General features: G+C 42.3%; 1 protein-coding gene across 3 annotated transcripts in view; it reads right to left on the bottom strand.

The window, feature by feature from the left end:
* LOC117188125 (transcription-associated protein 1) overlaps nt 1–17,763 on the bottom strand; it is a 156,151-nt gene extending 138,388 nt beyond the window's left edge. The window contains exon 1 of one of the 3 annotated variants that reach the window (XM_033391476.1): nt 17,417–17,763. In XM_033391476.1, coding sequence (XP_033247367.1) covers nt 17,417–17,653 — 237 coding nt within the window. In that variant the 5' untranslated portion in view covers nt 17,654–17,763. The remainder of the gene's footprint in view (nt 1–17,416) is intronic. The other 2 variants (XM_033391475.1, XM_033391474.1) reach the window with 2 other exon arrangements.
* Between the last annotated feature and the right edge of the window lie 2,162 nt (nt 17,764–19,925).

The raw sequence follows: 19,925 nt of genomic DNA, 5'->3' as shown, positions 1-19,925 counted from the left end.
ATGAGAAACTGCATGACGTCTATCCAGCGCCGTGTGTGTATTCTGGAGTAGCTTTGGATCTTGACAAGACTGAAGTGCATCGCAACGGGCGAAGACAAAGCCGAACAGGTCATTTATGGTCACATTTTCCTTGCACGCTTCACTGGAGGTGGCCCAAGCTTCCTTGCATTCAGGGTCTAGCTTTGAGAGCAAGATATGGATCAGCCACACATCGCGGCTGTCGCAGCTCAGTGCATGTAGACCACGTATACTTTCGTCGGCGGTGTCGACTATTTTACGCAACTCGGCGATGTTTGAACCTTTTGCGGTTGGCAACGAAAGAAAGGTTTGAATGAACGAACGAGCAATCAGTGACTTTTTGTTATAGCGATTTTCGAGCCTCTCCCATGCGTCCTGGTAATTGGCATCCGATACGGGAATATGTTTTATCAGAGACAACGCTTCACCATCCAGATAGGATTTCAAATAATGCAACTTTTGGCACTTGGACGGACTACTCCTCTTGTCGACTGACCCTAAGAACAAGTCACTAAACTGACACCAATCCTCGTATCTGCCCGAAAACGTCGGAATGCGTATTTTCTCGAACTGCAGCTCTGTGGTTCCCGACGAGTCCCGAATCCTCTCCAGAAGTTGTGTTTGTCCCTCAAATAAGCGTTCCACAGTGTTCGATAGCAGTAGATTTGAGTTGTCGTGCTCGTTATCGTGACTGCTCCGGTCACGTATGGCTTCAGTGAAAATACTATGCGCACTAAAGAACCGTTTCTCATATTCGGGGATATCCAAATCCGGATCCACGTATTCATCTTCATCATTATATTGGACCAGCCCTTCAGAGAGCTCCATAAAGCGGTTGAAAGTTGCAACCAGTCGCTCCAACTTGTGCTCTAATGTTTGCACAGAAGTACATGACTGTACAAACTCTTGAGCCTCCGTAGCCACGCGAGTTAGTTGGGATTTGCAGGCACCACGTTGCTGAATTAGACGATGCACTAGGGCCTTCATGGCCAACAGCGATCAACGATATCACTCAATATGTATATGATGCGGGTGCCTATGATGCGGCGGTATAAACTATGCGTGCGGTTGGTTCCATCTAGAGATTTCGACTAACTTCCACTCCACAAAAGAAGTCGAGCCAAAAGGGAATTGAAAGATCAGGCGATGCGACGGTTCAATGTAAAACGGTACACATCGTTGTATGCGTGTGCAGCTGCGGGCTTTAGCTATACGTGTGAGAATATTACAGCTATTTTTTGGACACAAGCAATAACAACACAGCTATGCGCGTAAAAATAGTTACTTAAGCGGTGCAATACAATCATGAGCGTATGAATAAGGCAGTTGTAATATACATGAACATTGAACAAAAAACTACGAGGCTCATTTCTCAAAAAATAGATAGATATAATCTCTGACACTTGAATTTGATACAGGCACTAATATTTACAGCACAATCCAAAGAAAACGGTGAATTGAAAGTTTCATCAAATCTTTATTCAATGTAGCATAAACTTAAAAGAATCTAGGGGGACACTCCTGCTCACTTAGATTGCTCAGTTGTCCACTTGTTCACTGTTCATGCACAGATCCCTAAGCACAGCAGATTTAAAAAAAAAAAAAAAAAATCAAAAAAAACAAAAACGTTACATTTCAATTTTAATCAAAAATTTAAAACTTAAAAAAAAAACAGATCTGCAATAATTGCACTGGACTTCTTGGCTTCCAACTTCCTCGAAATTATGCCAAACTCGAATTAGCGACACACTGAATTTTTAAAAGTAAGTAAACAGCTTTGCCGGTAATACAAGTGTGAAACAAACGCAAATATGAGCAACAACTGCCAGAACGTAAAATGCCCTTTGAGGAGCAAAATTGCGCAAAAAGTGAGTAGAGAGCAAGTGAGCAAAAATGAACTAGTGAACAAAAAAGAACAAGTGAGCAAAAAAAAAAACAGTTTGGAAGGAACATGTTCAGTCGCTCACTTAAGTGAATAACTCTTTTTTGTCACCTCACTCATGAGCAACACAACACTAGTCCAGAAGTCTCCAAATGAGACATCTCCTGGTCAAACCAAACTAGATATAAATCTGTCGCAAACTGTAACATAAACCAGTATAGAATCCATAAGTTATCCTTCTCAATTTCTTGTATAAAACTGCTCTGAAATTTTTCATGTGCTTTTAAATATTTTTGTATTAATTGAGAACATTTTGATGTCGTTTAGAGATGATTGTCGAAAAAAATATTAAGCTCAATGAAGGTACATACAACAACACATATTAATAAATTTGTGGAGCGTCATGCTCACATACATATTTTAACGAATGGAAGATTAAGTATGCCGTTGCTAAGTATTAAGTTGTCATGCCATTTACTGGAAATATTCAGTCGAAACTCAAACTTTGTTCGGATAGTCTCAGATGTGCGAATTTTTAGAATGGTTAAATACGAAGAGTTCAAAGTTGAGCTGAGTTGGCTGAGCGCGGCTTATCGACGAGCGGTTTTAAAGCCAAACTGCAGCTGCGGTTTAAAGCTGCATTGGATAGAGCAGGCTTAAATGTCGAGAATTATGAGTTCTTGGATGAGTAAGGCCCGAGAGGTTGACAGTGAAGGAAAAGCAGCCGGCGGCGGACAATAGCCAATAGTCAAGTGCCCAACAGCAGCTGATGACGAATGATAAAGATCACACGTCTAGATGAGGGAATTCGGCAAGTGGAACAAATTTTAATTGGGTATTCCTGTCAACAACATAACAACAGCCAAACCGAAATTTGTTACACCCGGTTTTGACGGCACAACAATATTTTGCGTTGTTATGACACAATTCGAAATGTCAGCGTCGAGCTTTGTTGATTTCCTTGAAGGGTCATACTGCTGAGATGCTACAATTGATTCCGTACGCAGATAAGCGTGCCCTAGAGCGTCGATATGGAAGGGGCTACATGCAGTAAGTTCATCGCCACGAGCTGAAGGGCAGGCTACATAGTCTTTTTAAGAGTTCGCGCAGACATAGAGGGACTCTCACGCTTGTCTTACAATGAAACACCAACCGAATTTCTAGAGAGATACAATATTAATGGTTCTATAGATGGTTCATCTAAATCTTGCTTGTATTCACTTATCCCTGTCACTTAGTTGCATATACACACGTCGGCATAAGTATTTTGACAAAGCTCTACGCAACGTTTAGCGTTGAATTTTGACGAATTGCTACGTGTTACAGCTCTCTTATCTGATTTACCGCTAACTACATGAATGCATAAAGTATATTGCAAATTATCTTCGTAGTTGCATTTTGCGTTTTGTTAATATGCTTCTTATTCTCATTCGTAATCTGATCTTGGCTGGACAAAAGTATTTTGTCAGAACTTCCATTAATTTGCATTGATCTGCTGTTGATAGAAAGCGAAACCATTATTACGGATTATCTCAGTTTAGAGATTGTAAATGCTGATAAAAATTGTTTTCGTTCAATAATTTGTGAAATATGAGTAACCGAAAGGAATTCAGTGAATCTCTTAAAAATGAAATAATAGTGAAGTTCAACTCTGGTATTTCAGTGCAAAATATCAGTAGATTATAGTATATTTCACGTCAGACAAACTGCTATAAAAAAAACAAATTTAAAAAAACCAACACTGCAAAAAACGCTACACGTTGTGGCAGACCACGAAAGACAACTGCCAAGGTAGACACTTTTAGTTTGCGGCAATTTAAGCAGGATGTCTTAAAAACTCCTCGATCGGTTGCCAATGACTTGAAGGGAACAGGAAATTTTGATGTCAGCGAACGGACAATACGTAGACGTCTTAAGGAAACTGATTTTGGAACATATATTACTAGAGCTATACTGCAAATAACACAGCGCAATAAGTCAAAGCGCCTTGAACTTGCCAAAAAATTGATCGGCAAATAATTTAAATTTTGGAAAAAATTTTTATGGAGCGATGCAAGTGCTTTTCAGTTTCACGGCTCAAAAAAAAAAAAGTTTTCGTAAGAAACCTAAAAGAACGTCGCAAAAAAGTGGCACCTATATGTGTAATGTGCCCATAATGTTTTATGGATGCGTCGCCTACAATGGCTCGCGAAATTTAGTTCCTGTTGATGGTAGCATGAATAAAGACAAATATTTGGAAGTGCTAAACTATCACGCTTTCTCCTCTGGAGATCATTTTATTGGGGAGACCTTTACCTTCCAACAGGACAACGCCCCGTGTCATAAAGCTAAAGTCGTTACCCAATTCTTGAAGGACATTGGGGTTAATACTTTGGACTAGCCGGCCCAGAGCCCAGAGCCCAGACTTAAACATTATCGAGAATCTCTGGTCTTATATAAAAAGAAACCGGACTCCAAATTTGACAAGGAACCGTGAGAATAAAATCTGAGAGGTGAAATCACTCTGGAGAGAAATTCTGCTGGCTTATATCCACAGCTTAGTGGAGTCAGTTCCGAGACGTCTGCAAAAGGTGATAGAGGCAAAGGGAGGATATATATTTTGCTGATTCATCATAAAAAGTTAGTTCGTTCCATTCGTATTTGTTTTTTTTTACATTTTATAAAATGTCAAAATACTTATGCCACCGTCTGTTTAGGAATAATTAATTTTCATTTAACAATAAACCCACTTATCATACTTTGTTTACATATTGTTAATAGCTTAATATAATACCTATCTACGATAAATGAATAAAGTTTCTACTTTGAAAAAATAAGAAGTTACAACCGAATATGTTGTGCATAATTTTTCAAAATACTTATGCCGATGTGTGTAAAACATAGCCATTGAAAATATTCAGCCAGGTTCCGTTTTCACATTCACAAACGTTTTCCGATTTACTTTTGAATACACATAAATTGGGGCTCCCGTTTTCACATTCCGCAAGATTTATTCATTTTCAAAACGAAAACATTTTCGTTGACGAAATGAAAAGTACACGGCATTTTATACAACGAAACGAACCTTAATTGCAAAAGGAAAAATTAGATGACTTATTGATGCATTAACATAAACTTGACACCTACATATATCAGGGTAATTTAACTTTTGCTTTCTTTATAAATCATTTTACTTTAACCCAACCTCAAATTTGGCTCCGAACAAATGGGCCAGGGCAACAACAATTTTCGTTTTGGTGCAAACAGCAAAAATATGTGAAAACTGGAGATCCTTAAAACGAAACGTATTAGCTGAAAACGTAATCCGCAAAAGTAAATGAAAACCGGAGCCTGCCTGATTATAAATATAAAAATTTGGCAGCGGACTCTTCTGATGACCAATTATAGCATTCCATATAGGTATGTACAGTCCTTGACTTAGGTGTTTGCACAGCTATAATATTTGAGTTTACTGCTGTTTTTATACCATTTTCATGGCTATTTTCAAAAGAAAAATAATTTTATTCGATAAATAAATACATTTCCTGTAAAATTGACTTTTATGTTTTAAGTTTTCTAAACTGAAAAAATTATAAAATAAGACGTATTGGCTCCCTTAGGACTTTTTAATCAGCTATGTTCTTGTAATTTGCCATAAGGTCTTTTTTTTTTAACAGTCATTAACCCTTAATTCTAGTTCTGTGGAACTGTACAATATTCAATACCGAAGTCCTCAAAACGATTAAATGTAGAACACTGAGAGGTAAGAAAAAATAAACCAAAGAATCTCGGCTCAAAAGATCTCAAAACTATAAAGGTCGAAACACACAGGCTGCCTAATGCAGGGCACGTCCTCCGTACCGTAATGGGATGAACCTTGTCCTTGTCTTGCTAAATCTCAACAGCACTCTCTATCGAGGATAAGAAAGTACTCGAGAAGAACAAACGTGCGTTTTTCCGTGGAACCTACATAAGCTGCTGCTCCAGGCATATGGAGCTTTCCAATATCTGAGAACTGTCAACAGGCCCATTATCCATTTGAAACCTGATCATCATCAAACTCCAAAGTCACTCAATTTTGGCGAAGGCCAGGAAAAAAAGGCAAGCGAAATTTCATTTGATACCGAGCGAAAACAAAGAAAACAACAGCAGCTAAAAAGAGGTGATACGAGACAGCTGTTTGCGATCGATAAGATCAGCCAAAGCGATAAGCCAAAGCTCGTCTTCATTTCCGCGAAAGGGGGCTCACCATCAGTGCACCCACAACTACAGAGCTTAAAATCGAAATACAGTTAAGTGTGGTGTCCCAAAGGGATCAATACTTGGTCCGTTATTGTTCTGCATTCATGTAAATGACCTGCCAATAGTATTGTCTGACTCTAATGTGAACATGTCCGCCGATGACGTCCAATTATATGTTAGTCGATCGTTAAATAGAATAGATGAGAGCAATATAGGACTTGAGAAAATCAGTGCATGGGCAACCCACAATCACCTATGCCTAAATCCAACCAAGTCAAAATGTTTGATTACACACAAAAAAAGTGTCGCGCGGCAGACCAGAGCATCACATCACATCCCTATATATTTTGGTAGGTCCTTTCGTGGTAGGTGCAGTAGGTAGTGGCTAAGTTTCTCATTGCGATCCTTGCACATTATTTTCGAGGTTCTGCAGGTGGTGGTACTCCTCCACCTGCTTTCGGTTTGTGATCTGGCCTGCTTCTAGATCGCTTTGCAGCGTTCTAAGGGAGACAGGAACGTTCTCGGTTCCAGCCCGACGCCTTCCTTAGCTAGTACGTCCGCCTCCTCGTTTCCTTCGATGCCTTGGTGACTGGGAACCCAATAGATCCGCACTGACTTTGTCGTGCTTATGGTATCTAGTGCCTCCCTGCTCGCCATGCCACCTGCATGGATCTGATTGCCGCTTGGCTGTCGACGAATAGATTGACCGCATCGTGCGCTCGCTCTATAAGCTGAGCGAAATATGCTACATCGGTCCGGTAGCTTATCCGACTGGCAAAAATCCTCTAGCTGAACCCTCCACGAGGTTCCGCTCGCCGGAACCAGGTACCAGCTCCCTGCGTAGGGAAGGGCCGAAGCGTTCCAGGGAGGGGATGAAGGCAAAAGCTCAGTATAGACGGCCCTCAAGTTACTGAGCCGGCTCCAGGGCAAGGCGGATATCTCCCAAGAGGAGAAGTCTAAGCTAGCCTTGGCTGAGCAACGGGTACAGGAGGGTCGCGAACACTACGCGCAGCTGCCCCAGATGAAGGCAACAAACGGTGGATTCGCCAACAAGGTGAAGGAGGTGTTGGCCACACAGAGGCAACGCTCGATCGAGAGTTCTGCCAAAGACACTTCGGCGAGCAAGCGGCAACGCGGGCCCAAGGAGGAATGTAGGAGGACCCCAGCGCCCACGTTCGATGGAGCAGGATGGCTGAACGGGGTCAAGATCCTCAAATGGTGCCCCTACTGGAAGCTCTGTGGGAGGGGGCCAAGCTGGAGGTGGTAGACAGGGAGCTGATCCCGTCCATACCAAAGGCGAAGGTGCTCATCGCCATTGCTGTCCAGGGGGAGCGAGCACTGAAGCTGCTGCAGAGGCAAAATCCGGACGTGCCAACGGCTGATTGGAAGGTTCTGCATGCCGGTAGCCCACTACCCAATTAGGGGGGCCAGCACGTGATCCTCCAGATCAGCAAGGTGGCGGAGGACATCCTGTATCCCAAGTTCGGGAAGATGGCGTGGGGCGTAGGTAGCGTATACCTACGGCTGAAAAAGCGCCACCCCGAGGATAACGATGCGCACACCCTCCAGGCAGGCGAGGTCGAGAAGGACCTAGGTCTGGAGACCATAGTGGAGGCCGCCCAGGGTCTTCGCTGGACGACTCGGAGGAGGAGGAAGACGGTGACGGTGACCTGACAATCATAGTCAACCCGTCGTGCGAGGTTGAGTTAGCCACCCATGACACTAAGGGTGCTGCAACTCAATCTCCATAAAAGCAAGGTAGCGTCGGCGGAGCTCCTCATTGCCATGGAGCAAGGGCCCGCCGACATAGCTTTAGTCCAGGAGCCGTGGATTGCGTCAGGCAACTCTGTGGCCGGACTAAAGTCCTCAAATTACAGCCTTCTCTACTCAACATCGGTAAGCAGGAACAGAACCGCCGTACTCGTACGGAAGGGAATCCATGCTCATCTTATGTCTCATTACAGCACGGATGACCTGACGGTGGTGATGCTGGAGAGCGAGGAAAAGCGCCTAATGGCAGCTTCCTGCTACATGGCACACGACAGGCCCGCCCCGCCGGAAGAACTTAGGAGTCTGGTGACAGAAGCCGGCTCCAAAAATCTCCAACTCCTCATCGGTGCAGACGCCAACGCCCATCACAATGTGTGGGGAAGCCCTGACACCAACGATAGAGGTGAGTCACTCCTAGACTTTATCTTATCCACTAACTTAGATGTAGCAAACGTGGGGGAGGAACACACCTTCGTGGGTCCCACCTCGTCAAACGTGCTAGACCTAACTCTCGTCACGGGAAAGAGTACTTTGGTATCTGACTGGAGAGTCCTCGAAAGATCATCCTTCTCAGACCATAAGTACATTCAGTTCAAGTGCGAATTCGAACACTGTTCAAAGATAACAGTCTATAGAAACCCCCGGAATACAAACTGGTTAAAGTTTAAAAAGACAGTTACTTCGAAGCTCACGAACTTGGGCTCAGTGAAATCTGCGGAGGATATAGAGAAGTCCCTAAAGACCCTATCCAACGAGTTACTGAGCGCCTACCACGAATCGTGCAAACCCTCGAGAACGAAGAAGAGGTCCAAGCCACTCTGGTGGAACCGAGATTTCTCTCACCAAAGGAACAACCTCAAGGAATTTTATCGGATGAAAATAAGTCATTTAATTCTGAAGAGTTTTTGTCAAAGTTCACAAATGAGTTGTCCGATTTAAATGCAAATGGCCTCACCATTCAAAATAAAACTGTTCATTCGGAAGTTCGAGCTGTTGTTTGCGATGCTCCTGCAAAAGCATTTGTTACAGGAACACCTGGACATATGTCCAGCCACGGCTGTACCAAATGTATACAGGTAGCGCATAAAGTGGATTCTACATTAACTTACAGCACTAGTTGTGCAGAATTACTAACAGATGAAGCTTTTTCAATCCGAAAGTATCCAAAAGCACCATAATAATGAGTATTTAACGGTTCAGTCCGCTTTTGAAAAGCTTGGGGTCCTAATGATAGTTCCCCTACATTGCCTGCATCTTATAGAATGGGGTGTAATGCGAACATTTTTGGAAAGAATATTATATAATAAAGTAAAATTTCAAAACAAAACAAAGTCACGATTTTCGAAATATTACCATCAATGCGAAGTCATAAAACCAGGGAGTTCGCACGGAAGCCCAGAAAATTGTTAGAGCTTTCGAATTGAAAAAGCACTGAGTTTAGGAAATTCTTACTTTCTACTGGGATTGTAGCTCTTAAAGATACAATCCATGAAGAGCAGTACTATGTGTTTCTTTTTCTGCACTGTGCATATAGACTACTCTGCTCTTAAAAACAGCGCGAAACTAATATAGAAAATGCTCAAAAAATGTTAAAACTGTTTGTTGAGAACTTTCCTATTATTTTCGGTGAAAACAGTGTGTCCTGCAATGTACACGGCTTACTTCACGTAAGAAAGACTGTAAAACCAGTCGGAAACCCAATTTCAGAATCGTCTTACGGTTCCGAAAATTTTTTGCAAATTCTTAAACATTTTGTCCGTAAGCCAAAATTCAGAAACACAGTCGAAGATAGGTACGTTACTCCGGGTAGAGAACCAGTATTGTTAGTAGGCAAGGTTTTAAAGATTCAGAACTGTACCCTATTCAAATCGAGTCATTTGAAGAGGAATTAGGAAAGATTTTTATTATAGGTAGAATAATTAAAAACATTAGATGTTTTTATATTGAACCATTAAATTCAACTCAGTTAGGTATGTATATACCTAGTCAATTTAGAAGCGCCAACTTGCTGGAAAAGTTTTCGGTAGAAGAATATGAGCGGAAAGCCGTTGCTATTCCAAATAAAGGGGAACAGTTTTAGTTCCGTTGTTGCATGTCAAGGTGCATTTGGAATTTTAAAAAGATTCCCAAGAGCGAAAGCAAACGGCATCTTATTTTCAAGCCAAAATATCGGCACTCGAAAATGCGTGGAATCGTTTCAACAAAAACGACTCCAAACTTCGCGATACATACAAAACGGATGAATACGTAAAGTTCCGTGAAGATTACGTACAGCATGAAAGCAATACATTACGATTTTTACCGAATGCATTGACAAGCTATCGCAGACGTCTAGCGTTCGTGGGGAACGTCAAATCGTCCCTAAAGGAAAGCATGAGAAAGCTCCAGTAGGTCCCAAAGATAGCGATCTGATCCAGCAGTCTTCGAAGAATTACAGCAAATTGTTTTCACTATGTTGCCGACAAAAGGCCATAGTAGAGTCCGTTAAAAGCAATCTGAAACAATTTTCAGAGGCGGAAGGACGCGCATCAAGTGATTTGATAAAATCACTATGGACTCAAGCAGGACCCAGTGGAAGGAGGATACGACATGGAAGCCTACCTAACACTGGAAAGTAAGGTACAAAGAGCATTGGCCAAATCAGCCACACCAAACACGGACAACGTGCATCTTCCACGCATCAGCATTTGATGGGGATCTATTAAAATGGACCCAGTTCTTTGAACTGTTCTCATGTATGGTTCATGAAACTAACATGCCTACAGTGAAAAATATGTGGTATCTTAAAACCACCGTTACCGGCGGGCAGAACGATTGATCCGACATATCGATCTAGAGGAAGAAAATTATGAAGCCGCTTGGGAAATACTAGTTGACGCATACAACAATCCCAGAGATACAAATATGGATGTTACTAATAATGCCTTGCATGAACAATCATTGGGAAGCTTAAAGGACATTCATGCGCTGGACACGATGCTTTAGTTCTTAGAGCAAAGATGGATGCGAATAATTTCACTCCAAATCTCCATCGGAACGACTTAATTGCGTACAAAAACAAAAAATGTGCGTTACTTGTTTTATAACGAATCACAAAACAAACGCATGCCCAGGTCGAAACTGCTTCAAGTGCGACAAGAAGCACAACACGATCCTAAATCTGGAAACAGCATCGGGCGCAGCTACCAAATCAAGAGCACCGACGGTTGGTGCAGCAAGTAACAATAGTTACAATCTACTGGCCACAGCAAAGGTGGCTGTAGAAGCCAACAACGGCAGTTTGCTAATTTCAGAGCACTGCTAGGATTCAGGATCACAGATAAACTTAATCTCTGAACGAATGGCATCAATGTTGTCACTCAAACTAAAAGACACAACATTACGGATCGAAGGAATTGGAGGTCAATCAAAGACCAGCAGGGCACGAGTAAATGTGCTCATGAAGTCCCTTCACAATGGTTTTACGCAAAGAATTTAAGCTTTCGTATTACCACAGATAATAGCTGATCAACCAGCTCAGGCACTCTATTCAGAGAGCTTAAACGTACCAAGCAAGCTCTCACTGGCAGATCCAAACTTCCATAAGCCAGGCAAAATCGACATGCTAATTGGAGCCGAGCATTACTATTCATTGCTGCTACCAGATTAACAGCAGCTAAGGACAGGAGGCCCGTTGCACACACACTACAACACACAAAACTGGGATGGATTGTGGGAGGAAAAGTCAAGTCTGCCCACAGTTCCTCACCCATTTCTGCAACGGGAGTCAATAAGCTCATGGAAAGATTCCGGACTCAGGAGTATCTAGAGTCGGAAGAAAAACCACGCACTCCAGTAGAAGCACAGTGCGAAACTCATTTTATAGAAAACCTTCAGACAGCTTCGGATGGCCGGTTTATTGTAAAACTCCCATTTTGCGAACACCCTTCAGCCCTGAGTCTTTGGAAACTGCAACAAAAAGATTCCTAGCGTTGGAGTGCCGCATCTCAACAGAAACTTGGAAGAGTTATGTGGACTACATGGAAGAGTATGAAGGTCTAGGACATATGAAGATTGTGCCAGCATCAAAGGTTCCTAAAAAACACTACATTATTTCACATCACTGTGTACTCAATCCTGAGAGCACCACAACAAAGCTTAGGGTAGTATTCGATGCCTCATGCAAGTCAGCAAACGGGAAATCTTTGAACGATGTCCATTCTGCTACGATTTCGAACTCATAAGTGTGAATACGTCACAGCGGACATTGAAAAGATGTATCGACAAGTATTGATGAATCCGGAGGATCAATTCCATCAGATGATAGTCTGGAGAAACAATCCGTCCGAAGAGATCAGGTACTATCGCCTAAAAACAGTCACATATGGGACAACGCTGCTCCGTTCCTAGCAAAGAAATGTCTGGATCATTTGGCAACACAATACAAAGACAGAATACCAGTAGGATCATCAACATTAAAAATCGATTTCTACGTTGACGACTGTCTAACTGGAGCAAACACTATTCCAGAAGCAATTCAAGTTCGACAAGAACTAAATAAGATATTGCTACCATACGGATTCAAATTGCGCAAGTGGGGCTCTAACAATGAACAAATTCTCCAAGGAATACCCAAAGAGGATATTGTAAGCGATGTCAAGCTAGTAGAGACACTAGAGCACTACAGCGTGAAGACTCTGGGTCTCATTTGGATGCCGAAAAAGGACAAATTGAGTGGACGAACACAAAAAAGCCAGGCTACACGTATCACCAAACGGGTGGTATGTTCCAAACTGGCCCAAATATTTGACTCTTTGCACCGGTCGTAGCAAAAGCAAAAATCTTCATGCAACAGCTTTGGGAGCTCAAACTGGATTGGGATGACAAATTGCCATACAGCTCCAAAACGAATGGAAGGAATACCGGGAAGACCTACAAACATTGAACAAGATGCATATTCCTTGGCATATCTATGATGGTAAAGTTCCAGCTACCCAAGAACTCTACACGTTTGTAGATGCATCAGAACGAGCATATGGCGCAGCAGTATACGTACGCGCTACATACAAAAATAACCAAGTGTCAGTAAGACAAAAAATCACTACCACGGTTAGAGCTGTGTGCAGCAGTTTTTGATTCCGAACTCACAAAGCGAGTCCGACAGGATCCGCACATGAACATTAACACAGTTCCAGGATGCTTTTGGAGTGACTCCACCGTTGTGCTATCCTGGATAAACGCATGATCATCAAAATACCATACCTGCATGCCCGCACTATAATCCTGCGAACCATCCAACAAGTAGAGTTTACAGCAGAGTTCAAACAGTTACAACGCTATACGACTGTGGATAGAAAGAGCTCGATCATACCGTTATCTCCCTTCCTAGGAGACGAGTTGGTGGTAGACTTGAAGAAGCTCTACTATACAACGCAAAACACACAGTTTTGCTATCATACAATGACCGAATCGTCAAAATGATCTTGCGTGAACTCCAAGAGGAGAACATGCATTGTGGTGCTCAAGCATTAAGGGCGATTTCAAGACAACAATATTGTATCATCAATGACAAGACAATGGCTAGAAGCATTGTTCGCAGCTGTGTTAGTTGCAGCAAGGCATACCATCATACCAACATCCACCGAAACCAGTTCATGGGCACTAGGAAGGAATTCCGACGTTGTCTTAAAGTAACCAACGAGGAGTTCATCTGCTTTGACCATCAGACGATCTTCAATGTGGACAATCGCTGGGCGCTTCAACTGTTTAACAATAAAACAGCAACACTATGTCAGGTAACACACACAAAGGCTGACATGGTATGTTTAAAAACTCAGCATCCAAATAAATGGATCTTCGCAACGCATTCTACAACTAAACTTCAAGCAGTATGCAACGGAGTTCCATAACACTGGAAGGAACTGGCTTACTCTCCCTGTCTCCTGGATGCACTGCCCGCAATATTAAAGTAAGCATCAGCACCTTCAGCACCACAATCAGCGAAGTAAAATCGACCTACACTCGGTTGGGTGACGTGAGCCCACCGGAGACGATTTGAACGTTTGTTGAACACCTGTTCAACGGCCGGGAGAATGTTCAGTTGCAGAAATATGCATAAGTAATATTTTATAATACCCGTTGGCATAACACAGTGACACCGTGACACAGTTTTCTATTTAACATGTAATATAATACCTCACGAAAAAACACTAGCCACTGCAGTAAGTTTTGCTGACAATGCAATCTCTCCGCAGAGGGCGAAGACAGCGGTGCAATTGCTGACCATCACAAAGTCGCAATTGCCCACCAGACAATAAAATTATACATAATACCCAAACATATATTTCTACAGACTCAGCACTCTTGTTCCTTTTGTTACCTATAAATAAGAATCAATTTTATCAATAAAGTCAGTATCAGAAACAGTACCATAACTGCCTCTCACTCATCTTCCATCGCAAACATCTGTCGCCGTATCTTCAGACCATCCTTTGTGCACAGTGGGATACCCACTCCGCAGTCCCACTGGTTCAAGTTCTAGTTGCGACGACCAAACTGTAGACGGTTTATGTACCGTATGCAACCCAGCTTCCTACACACACACACACACACATTAACAATGCCCTAGGACCTCTCCATGCTAATGTCAACAGCTCAGCGTATGGACGGTCATCAACAATGTCATCGGGATTAGTGACGCCGTCTTCGACGTGTTAGCAGCTGAGTCATCAAAGACCCGTACTGCAGGGGTCATTCCACCGCACAACTACAAGCAACAGTCGATATTGTTGAACTGTGCACACGCTCAGCAAATGAAGGAAAGAAAATTAAATGAAAGATACTGTGAAAAGGAGACATGAATCATGTTTTGATACTGGGCACAGTGTGATTCCTAACTGTTAACACGAATTAGTGTGCACTCGTGCAGGGCTCTAATATGTATACATACATTATTTGTGCTGCACTGCATTTAGTTATATCATGACGGCCCAAAAGTGTTCTACGGCGGGGTTTTTCATGACGCCCCCTAGACAGAAGACGGGTGCCGGGTTTCAAATCTCTTTTAGGCCCTTCATCTCTGACCGCGACCCGCTGCCTACCTACTTGGGCTCCGCTGCCTGCATACTCGTTCGGTCCCAAAATTGTATAGTAACACAAGGTAGAGACTCTTCTTGCATCACATTGCTTGCGCATGATTCAGCACCTTGATGCTAGATAACTGTACCGAGTGAATTATTCATTTGTTATAAAAAAAACAAAAGCTTACGTATTTCCTTCATGGAAGTTCGCAAGTATAGGGGTATATTAGATTGGTGGTGAAAATGGATGTGTGTAACGTCGAGAAGGAAGCGTTTCCGACCCCATTTAGTATATATATTCTTGACCAGCATCAATAGCCGAGTCGATTGAGCCCTGTCTGTCTGTTCGTCCCTATGAGCGCCTAGTGCTCAGAGCCCCCAAATTTGGTATCCACTCTCCTGTGATATCGCCCCCATTTCCGCCCGCGCAAAGGACGATAATCTTTGGCATTCACAAATCGCAGACTATTAAATCTAGAGCAACCAAATTTGGTATCCAAACTCCTGTTAGATCTCTCTGTTACAAGTGTATTTCAAAATTTCATGTTCAGACACGTTTTCTGTCTCTCCAGCAGGCACACATTGTCGCTAAATGTAGAGTTGCGGTCGCAGAAGCAACTCACAACGTTCCCCCTCGTTTTAAAATGGGTCCTGAAAAAGTTGGCATTAGAACTTTTATTTTTAAAAGCATGCCAAACCGAGTCGGTTGTCAAACCGTTAAATTGTCTGTATTCGATTTTTTGAAATTAGTTCTTCGTAAGAATCATTCCTTATGGTCTACACACGAAGGTGAAAAAAGGCATACAAAAATGTATTGGTGAATAGGCTACAATTTGACAAAACTAGCAGCTTTTTTATTTTTGAAAATACCAACAACAAAACAGCCTTAATAAATTAAACTCGAGTCATCAATGTACTTAATCATGCCCAAGGAACGTTTTTTTATACCCGATACTCAAAATGAGTATTGGGGTATATTAGATTTGTGGTAAAAGTGGATGTGTGTAACGTCCAGAAGGAATCGTTTCCGACCCCATAAAGTATATATATTCTTGATCAGCATCAATAGCCGAGTCGATTGGGCCCTGTCTGTCTGTCTGTCTGTCCGTCTGTCCGTCCGTCCGTCTGCCCGTCCCCTTCAGCGCCTAGTGCTCAAAGACTATAAGAGCTAGAGCAACGATGTTTTGGACCCAGACTTCTGTGATATGTCACTGCTACAAAAATATTTCAAAACTTCGCCCCGCCCACTTCCGCCCCCACAAAGGACGAAAATCTGTGGCATCCACAATTTTAAAGATATGAGAAAACCAAAAACGTAGAATTGTAGAGAATGACCATATCTTTAAGACTGCGGAATCTGAATTGGATCGTATTATTATTATAGCCAGCATCAAGAAAACAATTTCATTTTTTCTCGCCCTGTCTCTCTCTAACACACACGTAGCATAGGCGGCTTTGCTTAGAATAAAACATTAGCGCCTAGATCTCAGAGACTACAAAAGCTAGAGCAACCAAATTTGGTATCCACACTCCTAATATATCGGACCGAGACGAGTTTGTTTCAAAATTTCGCCACACCCCCTTCCGCCCCCGCAAAGGACGAAAATCTGGGGATATTCAAAAATCTCAGAGACCATTAAGGCTAGGTAACCAAATTTGGTATCCGCACTCCTGTTAGATCTTACTATAAAACGTGTATCTCAAAATTTCACCCCACCCCCTTCCGCCCACACAAAGGACGAAAATCTGTTGCATCCACAATATTGCACATTCGAGAAAACTAAAAACGCAGAATCATAGATAGTGACCATATCTATCAGATTGCTGAATCTGGATCAGATCAGATCATTTTTATAGCCAATAGGAACAAATCAATTTGCAGTGGCTACGCAGCGCCCGACGTCACGCTCAGACTGATTTTCTGTCTCTCTCGCACGCACTCTTTGTCGTGTCGTTTAATATTAGCGGCGTCTGCCGGAGGAGAGCCATACTGACTTAGTATCGGGTATAACTGTAGAGTTGCGGTGTCCGCAGCAACTCACAACGTTCCCCCTCGTTTTTTTTTTGCAATCTAGTGCCCTAGAAGGGTCTCTAATTTTGCGTCGCCAAAAACTGTATACATATTTGTTACAAGCTAAGCAGCCAAACAAATGAGTAGGCAACTAAAGTAGGCAGGCAAATGAGTGGCTGCGATCAGAGACGAAGGATAGCCTAAAAGAGACTAGGTGTACCAGTACCCCGCGAGCCCGTACGTAGAAGCATCGAACGAAAATTGAAATGGAATTTGTTCCTGATGCGATATCTTGATATTGTATGGTATTTGATTATAAGTTTATAATATATATTTTGTCATAACCATCAATAAGAACCACCAACAATCATTTTTATAAACGCTATAAAAATATACATATATTTTATTATACTATAATAATTAATTATACTGTGTATGTATTTTTAAAAAACTCACGTGTTGCATGGTGTTTTCTTGAATGAACTGAGGGTCGCCCTCTTGCAATATCCGCATAAATATTTTTAGTGAGGTTTCCAGGAATGATGGATAGGATGAGCTTTGAATTATCATTTCAAAGTGTTCGCTTAGTTCTTGTGTGGCTTTTAACTTGATTTCCTCTTTTGCAGAGGGATCGTTAAGTATATTCAAATAATTTCGGAAAGTGATAACCGGAATACTTTCACTGACAGACATTTTTGTATAGTGATGGGCTTGACAGCCTATTGCCTTCTAATGTAAGCCGGTATAAACAATATTTAATATTTCAGAATTAAGAGTTTGAATCATTAATCATGCCAGGGATGAAGAGTCATCACAAAACAAAAATTTTTTTTAAATATTTAGAAATATGGGATAGGAACACTTTTCTATTGTCAACACAATATGGGGTATGCTCCACATATAATAGTAAAAATAATTAAGTGATGAAAATTGATGCACACATTTTTGCATAGCGCATTTTTCCCCATTTTCAAAACGGAGATATTTCTTTGCACCGATATATAATGTAAACGACGTTTTAATAAACAAAACGAATCTAAGCGCCGTTTCGCACCGGGCATATCTATGGGGAACGGGAGGAAAGAAGTGAAACTCAGATTCCCACTGGCACAATACTAAAAATGACTATAAAATAAAAATGTTTTGGTATGAATTGTTAAATTTCACAATTTGATGGATAATTTAACGATTTTATTGGCTATAATATTGTTCGGGCCAGTCGACGAAGAATAACCGTAAATTTAAGCATTCTTAATTTACGAGCAAAGTGAGCCGCCTACATTGTTCAAACGTTGACTTTCTGCAGAGCTGCTGCGCTCTCCTGCTAAAAGGGCTCTCTGCTGCCGCCACTTCGGCAATTATCTTGATCTGGCGCCGCCTCTTCGGCAATCACTTTGATCTGCCGCCGTCGTTTATTTAGTTCTATGCTAACCCCTTTACGCATTGGTTGCATATTGACCTCTCATAAAATTATCTGGCCATAGCAAACAATCGGCTTCCGCTAAGCCACCAACATTAAATACCTATTATAAAGTTAAACCAAGTTCTCTTTTTATTTTGAAACAAATAAGTGCCAAAATAGCTTGGCATCTCAAACATTGGTGACCCCCGACGTGATATAAAAACATTGCTTAATCGCGTTCCGTTTAAAACACTTACTAATTGTACAATATTTTGTTGTTGGGTGGTTTAACTCCTAACAAATACATTTGGTGCACGTTAAAAAGCAATTTAAAGTGCAAATTTCAGTGAGAGTGCGGCTGGAATATTTATATACATACTCCGGTACTTTAAGCGTCGAATCTCTCATTCTCTGCGCAGCTGCAGCCGCGGTTCTTTACTGTGAACTTGGACTGTGAAGTGTTTCGACGTGAAGTAAGAGTCCACTGCAATTAGAACCCCCCCTGCACGTCGAGACGAACGGTCCTTTCTAAAGGTTGTGTACCGACCTGCCAAAACCTCGGAACTAAGAATGTCCGGCTTTAACCAGGCTTCAGTAAACACAATAACGTGGGAAGCAAATGCAACACTATCCCGGAAAAGAATGCTGAGCTTACTACGCAAGCCTTACATTCTGATAGGTTACTAAAAGAGAAGTTCGTTTTTTGGAAAGGTGGAAGCAAGACGGGAAGTTGAGGAAGAGGAAGTTGAGGTTGAGGGTGGCACACTGGAAAGATTTGTGAGGGGGTGATATGGGTGTGATATGGGGGGCCTATTCTTCTTCTTAGCCTTAAACTCCTTCACAACCAAATGCTCCGGCCAAAATTTGGCGAAGCAAATGGTGTCAAATTGAGTTGGGGAGATGCTTATCTTAAACGAGGCTATCTCCCTGGCATAAGAGAAGTTGAATATCTCGCCCTTTAAGCCCACGGCTTTTATTTTGCTTTGAATAAAAGCAATTACATCATTAGATGGGCCAGCCGTGAAACAAAAACTTGTCGTTTTGGTGGGACTCCCACCAGTGGTTTAGTCACCACAGGCCGTCTATTTACTGGTGGGATCGGGATAGACGGAACTACTAGGAACTTGCGGACACCACGGACACTGACGCTGCAGACGTACTTGGCTGCACATTCTCCGAGGCGATGAATTCGGCGACCGAATCTGCATCGCTAGCAGCTGTCGTTGCCCTTGGAGTGGCAAACGAGATAAACTGCTGCACCCTTGGAGTGGTCGGAGTCAGTTTCTCGGCCGCGAACGGCTGAGTGACGGTTGGCACTTGCAGATCCCGCGAAGTGACCTTTTTACGCCTCGGAGACTCATTCATCAGTTGCAGACTGCCAAATTGGACTCCATAGCTAGGAGCCGATCGTACTGCTTTTTAAAGCCAAAGGTCAGCTCCTTAAAGCCCTTCCGCGTCTGCCTCATGAAAGCCACCATGTCTTTCTCCACCGCACGGCATGCCTCGCAACTGTAGTGCAAGCCATTACGCTTTAAAATGGCATCACTCACAAGGCCAGAAAAT

This window comes from Drosophila miranda, chromosome 3, assembly GCF_003369915.1.
Source record: "Drosophila miranda strain MSH22 chromosome 3, D.miranda_PacBio2.1, whole genome shotgun sequence".
Classification (NCBI taxonomy): domain Eukaryota; kingdom Metazoa; phylum Arthropoda; class Insecta; order Diptera; family Drosophilidae; genus Drosophila; species Drosophila miranda.
This window is presented reverse-complemented; position numbering and strand designations above follow the sequence as displayed.